Consider the following 12,340-nt stretch of genomic DNA (forward strand, 5'->3'; position numbering starts at 1 on the left):
CTCCACCCACACAGGCAAGGAAAATCCAAGGAGCTCAGGATGAGCCAAACCCCACTCCTGGCATTCCCCAAACCCTTCATCTGAGGGATCTGTGGGGCACAATTCCTCACCTGCAGTGGGGTCATCCTGGGGGATCCTGACCAGGGTGTAGCACATGCCAGGCTGGTTGTAGGCCAGGCTGGGAGCTGGGATGCAGCAGATCACATCATAACCCTCTGATGGCTCCATCTGCACTGTCACTCTCTCCAGGAGCTGATCATTCAAGGTGTTTGTGCAGTCAAACTGCAGCAGCAAACACAGGGAAAAGGATTTGCAAACACTTCCCATCCAGAGTTTCCCCCCTGTCGCAGACATCTTTTATGAAAAATCCTTTCCTGAGGATTTTTCCTCCTGAGAAGCTGAGAGGCCTCAGGAACAAAATGTAACCAATGGTTATCTGCTGCTGTGGAATGCAACAGGTGGGTCTGGGATTGGCTCATGGGGTTGTTTCTAATTAATGGCCAACCACAGCCCAGCTGGCTCAGACTCTCTGTGCGAGCCACAAGCCTTTGTTATCATTCTTTCCTGTTCTATTCTTAGCCAGCCTTCTGATGAAATCCTTTCTTCTGTTCTTTTAGTGTAGTTTTAATATAATGTAAACTATAAAATAATAAATCAGCCTTCTGAAACATGGAGTCAGATCCTCACCTCTTCCCTCCTCCTCAGACCCCTGTGACCATGGTCACACCCCCCCCACACCAAACCAGCTGAAATCCTCCATGGCATGCAGCAAACTCCCTGTGTTTGGATCAATTCTGCCAAAGCCTGGGAGAAGGGGCTGGGTTCTCTCACCTGGAAAACGATGTGGGCTGGGAACACGTGTTTGATGCAGCGAACAAAATATTCTGTTTCTGCTTCTGTGAGCTGCACTGGCTCGGAGGATTTGAACAAGGGACCCAGGCCCTTAAACTCTGGGATGGCTGCCAGTTGTTCTTTGCAGGAAGGAAAAGAGGATCAGCAGGGCCAGGCTCTGATCCTGCCCTCACTCAACACTTCAGAGAATTCCAGGTTTGGGTTGGAAGGGACATTGAGGATAATTCAGCTCCACCCCTGGACACCTCCCCCTGTCCCAGGCTGCTCCAGCCCCAGGGTCCAATCTTGGACATTGCAGGGATCAGGGGCAGCCCCAGCTGCTCTGGGAATCCCTTCCCAAAATCCCAGCCCAGTCTCCCTCTCCCGGGAATTCCCTCCATTCCCAGCTCTCCCAGCCTGGGATTGGATCCATCCCCACCCCGACTCCTCTCTAGGAAGGGATTTTGGGATCCGGGGGCTTCACTGGGAACCTCAGGACTCCAGGAAGGGTCTCCCTTCCCTTTTCCATCCCCAACTTCCATAAAAATCCCTCGGGATGGATTCTGAGCGTCCCAAATCCCAGAGCAGTTTGGGTGGGAAGGGACCTTCAACCCCATCCCATTGCAATCCCACCATCCCAGGCTGCTCCAATCCTTCCTTGGGCATTGCAGGGATGCAGGGGCAGCCCCAGCTGCTCTGGCAATTCCAGCCCAGCCAGGAATTCCCCATCCCCAAGATCCCATCCATCCCAGCCCTGGGAGCCATTCCCTGTGTCCTGTCCCTCCATCCCTTGTCCCCAGTCCCTCTGCAGCCCTCTTGCAGCTCTGGACAGCCACAGATCTCTCCTACCTTGAAATATATCCTGGCGTGAAGGAGCCACTTTCTCAGGTTTGCTGGTCACCAGGGCAATCTCTGTGGAGAAAAAGAGCAAAGCCTTTGGGCTCTGTCTCAACTAAACCAAGCAGGAGGTTTGGTTTAAATGCCATTAAATCTCCACTAAATATTCTTTATATTATCTTCCTTATATTTATTACATTCCCTGTATGTTTCCTACATTCTGCTGCAAACCACTGCCAGCTTGGTTCCTCACACACTGAAGGATCTTTTTTTTTTTTTTTTTGTGTGGAAATATTGGATTGAAAGTAGAGAAAGTAAGGTTGAGTTATGAGGAATAAACCACACCCCAGCCCTGGAATAAACCACACCTCAGCCCCAGAATAAACCACACCCCAGCCCCGGAATAAACCACACCCCAGCCCCGGAATAAACCACACCCCAGCCCCGGAATAAACCACACCCCACCCCCGGAATAAACCACACCCCACCCCCGGAATAAACCACACCTCAACCCCGGAATAAACCACACCTCAACCCCGGAATAAACCACACCTCAGCCCTGGAATAAACCACACCTCAGCCCCGGAATAAACCACACCTCAGCCCTGGAATAAACCACACCTCAGCCCCGGAATAAACCACACCTCAGCCCCGGAATAAACCACACCCCAGCCCCGGAATAAACCACACCCCAGCCCCGGAATAAACCACACCTCAGCCCCGGAATAAACCACACCTCAGCCCCGGAATAAACCACACCCCAGCCCCGGAATAAACCACACCTCAACCCCGGAATAAACCACACCTCAGCCCTGGAATAAACCACACCTCAGCCCCGGAATAAACCACACCTCAGCCCCGGAATAAACCACACCTTAGCCCTGAAAAGACAGCAAAAAAAATTAAAGGAGGAAAGAGAAGGAAAAAAAAAGAATCCCAAAGCTGGTTGTGCTAAGTGAAGATGCTCAAGAATCGTGCAAGGACATGGAAGAAAGCCAGATAAAGGACTGAGAGCTCCTGGAATGGCCTTTTCCAAAGGCTGAGCACCCATAAATGCTCATTATGCACAGATTTGTCCCTGCTAACGAGAACAGCAGCCCCAGGGCTCAGAGCCTTGCCTCAGCCCATTCCATCAGTGTGGGATTTACCTGCTTTCTGCTCAAAGGTGGGGGCTGTAGCCAGGGGAACTGTTTTCATGTCAAAGGGTTTCTCTGAGGGCTCCAGTGTGTACTGGTGCAGGGCTTTCTCCATCCCAGGAACAGACACTGTCAGCCCTGCAGAGGAGAAAGGCAGAAAAATTCAGTTTTGAGAGCTGGAATTGCCCCAGGCACTGCTGATCCACAGGAAACACAAAACAGGCAAAGCAGAGAAAAAGCTGCTCTGAAGATGACACAAAGTTGCCAAGTCTAAACAGTTCATTCCCAAGAATTTTACAGGGATTAATTAAATCCTCTGCTCACGTGAATTTTCCATCACAGACATAAAATGTTTTTATAACCAACCCTCATCCTTTGGATTGGAAAAGATGGAGCAAAAATCAAGAAATGAAAGGCCAGGTCACACTCCTGGCTCCATTTCCCAGACCATGCTTCCCACATTGAGATTATTTAGGATTCCCAGAGCAGCTGGGAGTGTCCAAGGCCAGGCTGGACAGGTTTAGATTGCTAAATCCTCCACTCTCAGCACGAGCACAAGCAGGGAAGTGCTAAGGCCAGAAAAACACCTGTGAATGAACAGCTCTGAGTGGTTTCCTTTGTCTCACTGACCATTAAAAATGTAGGCAGCATTCAGGGCCAGCTGTCTCTGCTGCAGGACATTCAGGTAGAACGTTGCCCTGTCCCTGACCTCGTCGTCGCTGTCCATCATGCACCTGTTTGGGGACAAGGGGACAAGGTCAGCCAGCTCTGGCCACCAGAGAGCTGAGCCAAAAATGGCACTGACAAAACTGCCTTTGGTACTGCAGTGACAGCCAGAGCTCCCTCCAGGGATTTCCAACTTGTGCAAAAATGTGTTTGTACAACACAGGAGTTGGTGTAATTTCAATTAAATCATTAACAGCACATGGCTTAAAAAGAAACATGAAGGTGGGACGTGGGAACACCCAGCTCTGGAAACACAAATGTTATCCTGAGTAACCTGGAAAGGAATTCTCTTGCTTCAAGGGCTGTTAAAATGCTCAGGTGTAGAAAAGCTCTGCAGAGGGAAGGGGACTGTTTATATGGGCAGATATTGACAGGACAAGGGGGAACAACTTCAAACTAAAAGAGATTTAGGTTGGATGTGAGCAAGAAATTCCTGTCTGTGAGGATGGGGAGGCCTTGGCAGCAGCCCCTGGATCCCTGGAAGATCCAAGGCCAGGCTGGATGGGGCTTGGAGCACCCTGGCACAGAGGGAGGGGTGGCACTGGGTGAGTTTCAATCTCTTCCAACCCAAAGCAGTCAATGACTTTATGATTTACCACCCCTGAGCAATGTCCTCAGACCAAATGACATCACATGATTCCATGATGATCCCATCCTTCACTTCCTTGTGATCCTTCCTTCCATCCCCCTTCCTCCAGCAGTTCTCTGCTCCCCCCAGCCACACAGGAAAGGTGACAGAAGAATTCCCCACTCTCCAGCTGGGACTGCCAGCCCCAGTGCCAGCCCAGCTGCTGGGACACTGTTTGCAGCCATCAGTGTCCCTCGGTGCCAGCCCAGCTGCTGGGACATTGTTTGGAGGCACCAGAGTGTCCCCCAGTGCCAGCCCAGCTGTGTCACCTTGTTTGCAGGCACAGAGTGTCCCCCAGGCCCAGCCATCCCCACTCACCTCTGCAGCAGCACCAGGATGCTGGGGAGCAGATTCTCATTCTGGGCCCCAAACTTGGCCAGAGCACTGACAGCAGCTGCAGAGAGAACAGAGAAGCTCAGAGCAGTCCAAGCTCTGCACAAACTCATCCTCACAGCCCTGAATTTCCAATTTTCGCAGCTCTTCCACACCATAGAGCTTGCAGTGATATGGAAAGACTCAACTGTTCCTGGATTTCCACATGGAAATAGTTCTGTGATCAAGATCAGCTTAAGAGCTCTGGAAACCAGCTGGGGGAGAGGCTGCTTCCATCTGCTTTCTAGAAAACCCCTTTAAAGCTTTTCTCCCAAATTTGTCCTAAACCAGGACAGTCCCTACTAAAATGATCTCAAATTTCATTTCCAAGTGGAGGAAAAGGTGTGAGAATTTACTTTGGAAGGAATTTGAGATGGGATTTTTGAATTGTTCTTGATGATGTGGTTTATTTTTGACATAGGTAGGAAGGGTGAATTTGGTTTCTATTGTCATAGTATGGTTTAGAAGGCTACAAGATTCTTTTTAAGGATCTATTGACTAATAAAACACTGTTAATAAGGATATTTATGGTTTTGACTTAATCCTTAAATATTTTGGTTTATGGATTTCTGTTATAGTGTAAGCTTTTTTAGTTAATTATGTTATCACACAAACTTACAGTACTGCATTCTAAACTCTTTATCTCTGTAACTACTTTTATTTTTTCTGTATCTTAACCTTTTAAACTCTAAACTTTAGTTAGTTTAACAAGCCTCTGCTCTAAACTATAAATCCACGTTCTTGCTTTTAGCACTTAAGTTTGGAAGTTTTTTCTAAGGTTTCAGATCAAATCTTGTGTTTAACTCTAAGCTTTGGTTTACAGCCCCAAAGTTCTGAGAGTTCTTTGCATTTGGATTCTAATAAAAAGGCAACAAGCCAGAACTGCAGGCCTGGAGCTGCACTCACAGCCTCATTCCCCTCTCTCAAAGGGCTTTTTGTGAAACCCCTTTGAAGGTGTTCTCCAAATTTACCCTAAACCAGGACACCTTACTAAAATCATCTCAAATTTCATTTCCAGGTTGAGGAAAAGGCAAGGAGCCAGAACTGCAGGCCTGGAATTCTCACAGCCCTGTTCTCGAGCACCACCCTCAGGCCCTGAGGGCCTCCTTACCCAGCAGGTGCAGGATCTTGTGCCCAGCACGGTGTGGGGCTGCTTGAATCTGCTTTCTAGAGAAACCTCTTTGAAGGTTTCCTCCCAAATTTACCCTAAACCAGGACACCTTACTACAATCATCTCAAATTTCCTTTCCATGTTGAGGAAAAGGCAAGGAGGCAGAGCTGCAGGCCCTGAGCTGCACTCACCAGCCCTCACAGCCTCATTCCCCTCTCTCAAAGGGCTTTTTGACAAACCCCTTTGGAGTTTCTCCCACATTTACCCTAAACCAGGACACCTTACTAAAATGATCTCAAATTTCCTTTCCAGGTTGAGGAAAAGGCAAGGAGGCACAACTCCAGGCCTGGAATTCTCACAGCCCTCACAGCCTCATTCCCCTCTCTCAAAGGGGTTTTTGACAAACCCTTTGGAGTTTCTCCCAGATTTACCCTAAACCAAGACACCTTACTACAATGATCTCAAATTTCCTTTCCAGGTTAAGAAAAAGGCAAGGAGGCAGAGCTGCAGGCCTGGAGCTGCACTCACCAGCCCTCACAGCCTCATTCCCCTCTCTCAAAGGGGTTTTTGACAAACCCCTTTGGAGCTTCTCCACATTTGCCCTAAACCAAGACACCTTACTACAATGATCTTGAATTTCCTTTCCATGTTGAGGAAAAGGCAAGGAGGCAGAGCTGCAGGCCCTGAGCTACACTCACCAGCCCTCACAGCCTCGTTCCCCTCTCTCAAAGGGCTTTTAGATAAACCCCTTTGGAGTTTCTCCACATTTGCCCTAAACCAGGACACCTTACTACAATGATCTCAAATTTCCTTTCCAGGTTGAGGAAAAGGCAAGGAGCCAGAATTGTAGGCCTGGAATTCTCACAGCCCTCACAGCCTCATTCCCCTCTCTCAAAGAGGTTTTTGAGAAACCCTTTGGAGTTTCTCCCAGATTTACCCTAAACCAGGACACCTTACTACAATGATCTCAAATTTCCTTTCCAGGTTGAGGAAAAGGCAAGGAGCCAGAATTTCAGGCCTGGAGCTGCACTCACCAGCCCTGACAGCCTCGTTCTCCAGCACCACCCTGTTGAAGATGAAGCGGATGTACTTGGAGGGGCAGGGCGTCCTGGGCCCCTCCTTGCCCAGCAGGTGCAGGATCTTGGTGGCCAGCACAGTGTGCTCGCAGTCCTCGATGAACTCGCACAGGTGAGCCAGCCCTGCCTCCTTGCTCTCGGGGTTCTCCTCGATGATGCTGATGATGCAATCCACAATGGCTCTCTTGTACTCAAAGCCACCCTGGCAAAGGGAAAGCAGGGACGCTGAGCCTTGGGTTGGAGCCGTGCTCAGCTCCTTCATGCTTCACTGCCTGCTTCCCATGGAGAAAACAATCATTTGTACAAACTGGGGGGAAAAATGGACTGCATGACCTCACAGGGCATTCCCAGCCCTCGGAGCATCCTCAGCATTAGGATTTGTGATTTTGTGATTTGCAAACCCTGTACTGCTTTAGGGTAGAACTCTGAATTCCATATAAAGTGTTAGTTACTGTCCTCACATTTTGGTCAGACAAAACAATCCCTCTAGGCCTGAAACAAAAGGGACACCCTGCAGCCTCAGGCCCTGAAAAGTATAAATAATAGTGACTTTTATTGGAAACTTCATTACCTGAAGCTGTAATTGGAGGATTAACCCCTGATATGTAAATGGACCAAACTTATAATTGACTGAAAAACTTGTGACCATCATCCATCTTGGGTGTAGCCCTTGGAGGTTTCTGACTGCCCAAGTGATGCCTCAAGTTTTATATTTCACGTTTTCCAGATTCTGTACTCTGCATTAGTGTGTGACTCTGAACTTCCTATAAAGTGTCAGCAAGTTCTCCTCACAGCTCAGTCAGACAAAGCAATCCTTTTCCAGCCCCTTGGTTTCTGGGCAGCTTCAGGCCCAAAAAGTGCAAACAGCAGCGAATGGAGGAGAGCAACCTGGGACTGCAGAACCTGGAGCTGGAATGGACAATGAACCCCAACATGGAAATGGACCAGAACTGATCAAAGTGTGAAAACTCATGACCAGGGGTCCATCCTGGGTGAAGCCATGGCCAGGCTCTTGCACTGCCCAAGGTGTATCCATGGAGGCCTTTAATAATCCCTACTTGATTGCTTTAACACAGTCCAGTTTCTGCTCTAGGGAGCCTCTCAAGGCATCAGGAGTAGCTATTGAAGGCCTTTAATAAATCCCTGTTTTATTCCTTTCTTTCTGTCCAGTTTCTGCTCTAGGGAGCCACTGCAAGGCACCAGGAGTAGCTATTGAAGGCCTTTACTAAATCCCTGTTTTATTCCTTTAACTGTGTCCAGTTTCTGTTCTAGGTGGCCTCTCAAGGCATCAGGAGTAGCTATTGAAGGCCTTTAATAAATCCCTGTTTTATTCCTTTAACACAGTCCAGTTTCTGTTCTAGGGAGCCTCTCCAAGGCATCAGGTGTACCTGTTGAAGGCCTTTAATAAATCCCAGTTTTATTCCTTGAACTCTGCCCAGCCTCTGCTCTAGGGAGCCTCTCCAAGGCATCACCAATTCCTGAGTATTTCACACAGGTCTGAGCAGCAGGAGCTGCAATCACTCAGCCCCATCTCCCTGTGCACCCACTGACAGAAGAGACCCTTCCCACCAGCAAGCAGCTCCAAATGTGCCCAGATCCTGCCCAAAGCCCTCCCCAGAGCGGGTGGCCCACGTACATCATCCCTGAGCATGTTGGACAGGAAGGTCATCATCACGCCGTGCTTGCGAGGGTACTTCTGGCACAGGGCACTGATGGCCTGCACGACCACGACCTGCAGGGACACACAAGGACACACAGGGGGCTCATTTCCTGGGCAAACACAGCCTGGCAGCTCAGACTGGCACCCTGAGGGATGAAATCCATGCACAAGGAGGAAAATCAGGTGGTGGATTCTCAGGGTTTGTGCAAAGCCTGGCTCTGCTGAAAAATCTGGAATTTAGGATGGACTCAAAGTCCTTCCTTCCTCCCTCCCCTTCCTTCTCCAATTTTAATTTGTCACTTTCTGCCATTAAAACTCTTTGCAATTTCAAACTTGTCCAGTACTTATTTTTCTCATAAAAACAAGGACTTAAAACCACTTGAGGCAGACTGACTTTGCAGAGCTCTGCTCCTTGTGATGTAACAGGTACAACTGAACCACCCTGAACCTATTTCTTACCAGTTTAGTCACTATAAAACTTACAAATTAGGTAGAAATTCATAATGAACAGTTTCCAAACTGTGCACCAATTTCTTGCCAGTTTAGTCACTACAAATCTTACAAATTAGGTAGAAATTCATAGTTAATACAGTTTCTAAACTATGCACCAATTTCTTACCACTTTAGTCACTATAAAATTTACAAATTAGGTAGAAATTATTAACACAGTTAGGTAGAAATAATTAACACCGTTTCCAAACTATGCACCAATTTCTTACCAAATTAGTCACTACAAATCTTACAAATTAGGTAGAAATTCATAATTAACAGTTTAGAAACTGGGCACCAATTTCTTGCCAGTTTAATCACTATAAAACTTACAAATTAGGTAGAAATTCATAATTAACAGTTTCCAAACTGGGCACCAATTTCTTGCCAGTTTAGTCACATAAAACCTACAAATTAGGTAGAAATTCATAATGAACACAGTTTCTAAACTGTGCACCAATTTCTTACCAGTTCAGTCACTATAAAACTTACAAATTAGGTAGAAATTCATAATGAACACAGTTTCCTAACTATGCATCAAGATTGATGTGATATAAACTCACTTAAAATCCTTCCTCCTCTCTAAAACAACCAGAAGAAGTCCAAGATTTGCAGGATATTGCACAGGAGCCAGGAATCCACCAAATGATATTTTTCCTTCCTTGGAGTGGTGGGAGGAAGACATACAAAGCTAATTAAGCTGAAAAGGAAATTCTGAATTTTGCCCTGCCAGACTAAACCATCAAAGCATTGACAAACAGGAAAAGCCTCATTAAAAAAAAAAAAGAAAACAACAAGAATGGGAGAAAAAGCTGCAGCTGGAAAGAGCAGAGGCCTCCAGTGGCACACCTTAAACTCATCTGAGATTTCTGACACGAAGGAGGAGATCTGTTTCATGAGCCTGTCCACGCTGCTCTCGCTGCCCGTTTTGAGCAGCGTGGTGATGGCCAGCGTGGCGATGCTCCTGTTGGAGTCTGTGATGAGGTTCTCCAGGTCCAGGTTGCAGGCAGTCACTGCAGATGGATGTTTCATGGCCACCTGCAAGGAATTCAATTCCAAGTTGATGTGGGAGGTGTAGCATCCTGCAGCTCAGAGCGTTGGACGCGAGCAGAGCTCAGGGGGTTTGCCTGCAGTGTTTTAAATGGATTTTAAGTTACAGCTCGTGGGTTTGAGTCTCAAGTTTTTGCTGTTGTGTTGTGCAGCTCTGAGATCAGAATATCTCTTTCCAGTGGATTTTGTGATATTAAATATCCAGCTGAAAGCTCACAGATTATCAAACTACAGCTTGTTCCATCCCCGTGCTCCCAAAATGAGCAAACACAGCCTGAATGCAGGGAAGATTTCTGTCCCACCAGGAGAGCTGGCATGGGAAAGCCAATTCTCCAGCATGGAATAATTCCAAATAAAGTCATCCCAAGGGCAGCTGCTCTGCCTGAGGTAACACAGCCATGACTGGGCACTGCTGGCTGCCTCTGAGCTCAGAGAGTGGAGCTGTTTTGAAGGAGGTTTTGAAGCACTCACTTTATTGAGGGTCCTCACGGCGGCGTAGCGCAGGACGGGCTTGGGAGAACTGCAGAAAAGCTGCAACACTGGGAAAGAAAAATATCAGAAACCAAAGACGTGGCCTCTTTCAAAGAAAGGAAATAGGGCAGAATGTCCAATACACCTCCAACTACACACTGCCAAATATTCATGCAGCTGCATGCATCATCTAGCACACAGGTTCACAATGAATCCCTGGGTTTTATCCCACTGCCAGTAACAGGGGGTGGCTTGGTTGTCTTTGCATTCCAGTTCTATATTCCAGCTGCAGGAGAGTTTTCCCAGAGAACCTCTGGCTGTTCCATCCCTGGAAATGTCCAAGGCCAGGTTGGGAGCACACTGGGATAGAGGGAGGTGTCCCTGCCATGGCACTGGGTGATCTTTAAGGTCCTTTCCAACCCCAACCATTCCATGATTCCCTCTCATCCCAAGTTCCTGCAGCTGGATAAAGACAAGCATCACTGCTAATGCCATTGATCTAAACCTCTGGATGGAAAAGGGATCTCATCCAAAAGCCCTTTAACTTGGCAATAAAGGACTTTTAACCCCAAGTTACCAGAAAATCAAGGTTTGGGTGCTCTAATTCTGCTGGATTTTCTCTCAGTGGCTGTTTCAGGAGTACAGAGGGCTGTGACTAACCTGACACAGCAGGTGCCAGCTCCCTGGCAGTGCAGTTTGGCAGGTGGATGATGGCAGAGGCAGCCTCATAAATCACCATCTCGTGCTTGTTCCTCAGGCAGCTCTCGATGAAGTCAAACAGGGGACTCTCATGGCTGCAAACACAACAATGCCAGGGCTCCAGAATGGGAAACCCATTTAAAACTGAGCCCAAGCCTTGATAGCTACACACAACAATGCCAGGGCTCCAGGATGGAAAAACCATTTAAAACTGAGCCCAAGCCTTGATGGCTACACACACAACAATGCCAGGGCTCCAGGATGGGAAAACACATTTAAAACTGAGCCCAAGCCTTCATGGCTACACACAACAATGCCAGGGCATTAAAACTGAGCCCAAGCCTTGATGGCTACACACAACAATGCCAGGGCTTCAGGATAGAAAAACCATTTAAAACTGAGCCCAAGCCTTGATGGCTGCAAACACAACAATGCCAGGGCATTAAAACTGAGCCCAAGCCTTGATGGCTACAAACACAACAATGCCAGGGCTCCAGGATGGGAAAACCATTTAAGATTGAGTCCAAGACTTTCATGGCCACAAAACAACAATCCCAAGATTTTTCAGGATGGAAAAATCCCTTTAAGACTGAGTCCAAACCTTTATGATTAAAAACACAACAATCCCAGGATCTTTTAGGTTGGAAAAACCCATTTAAGATCAGGTCCAAATCTTTATGGTTACAAACACAACAATCCCAGGATGTTTTATGTTGGAAAAACCCTTTGAATCCAAGACTTTCATGGCCACAAACACAACAATCCCAAGATTTTTCAGGATGGAAAAATCCATTAAGCTCAAGTCTAAGACCTTCATGTCTACAAACACAACAATTCCAGGATCTTTTAGGTTGGAAAAACCCATTTAAGATTGAGTCCAAGATTTCATGGCCAAACACAACAATCCCAGGATATTTTAAGTTGGAAAATCCCTTTGAATCCAAGACATTTGTGGCTACAAACACAACAATCCCAGGATTTTAGGCTGGAAAATCCATTTAAGACTGAGTCCAAGACTTTCATGGCCACAAATGCAACAATCAAAAGATCTTTTAGGGTGAAAAAACTCATTTGAGGCCAAGCCTTTATGGCTACAAACACAACAATCCCAGCATCTTTTAGTCTTGGATTCCAAGGGTTTTTCCAACCTTTCACGACTACAAACACAACAATCCCAGGATATTTTAGGCTGGAAAAACCCATTTAAAACTGAGTCCAAAACTTTCATGGATACAAAAGAAGAATCCCAGGATT

At 47.1% G+C, this 12,340-nt stretch overlaps 1 protein-coding gene across 1 annotated transcript in view; it reads right to left on the minus strand.

Moving 5' to 3' along the window:
* The window catches only part of COPG2 (COPI coat complex subunit gamma 2), a 34,076-nt gene that overhangs the window by 4,660 nt on the left and 17,076 nt on the right, over window positions 1-12,340 (minus strand). The window contains exons 10-20 of the mRNA XM_036400403.1: window positions 11,048-11,181; window positions 10,388-10,455; window positions 9,716-9,904; window positions 8,354-8,449; window positions 6,676-6,919; window positions 4,477-4,552; window positions 3,435-3,538; window positions 2,817-2,942; window positions 1,681-1,743; window positions 832-971; window positions 111-282 (exon numbers count right to left, since the gene is read on the minus strand). Of these exons, the coding sequence (XP_036256296.1) occupies window positions 111-282; window positions 832-971; window positions 1,681-1,743; window positions 2,817-2,942; window positions 3,435-3,538; window positions 4,477-4,552; window positions 6,676-6,919; window positions 8,354-8,449; window positions 9,716-9,904; window positions 10,388-10,455; window positions 11,048-11,181 (1,412 nt within the window). The remainder of the gene's footprint in view (window positions 1-110; window positions 283-831; window positions 972-1,680; window positions 1,744-2,816; window positions 2,943-3,434; window positions 3,539-4,476; window positions 4,553-6,675; window positions 6,920-8,353; window positions 8,450-9,715; window positions 9,905-10,387; window positions 10,456-11,047; window positions 11,182-12,340) is intronic.

This window comes from Molothrus ater, chromosome 5, assembly GCF_012460135.2.
Source record: "Molothrus ater isolate BHLD 08-10-18 breed brown headed cowbird chromosome 5, BPBGC_Mater_1.1, whole genome shotgun sequence".
NCBI lineage: Eukaryota > Metazoa > Chordata > Aves > Passeriformes > Icteridae > Molothrus > Molothrus ater.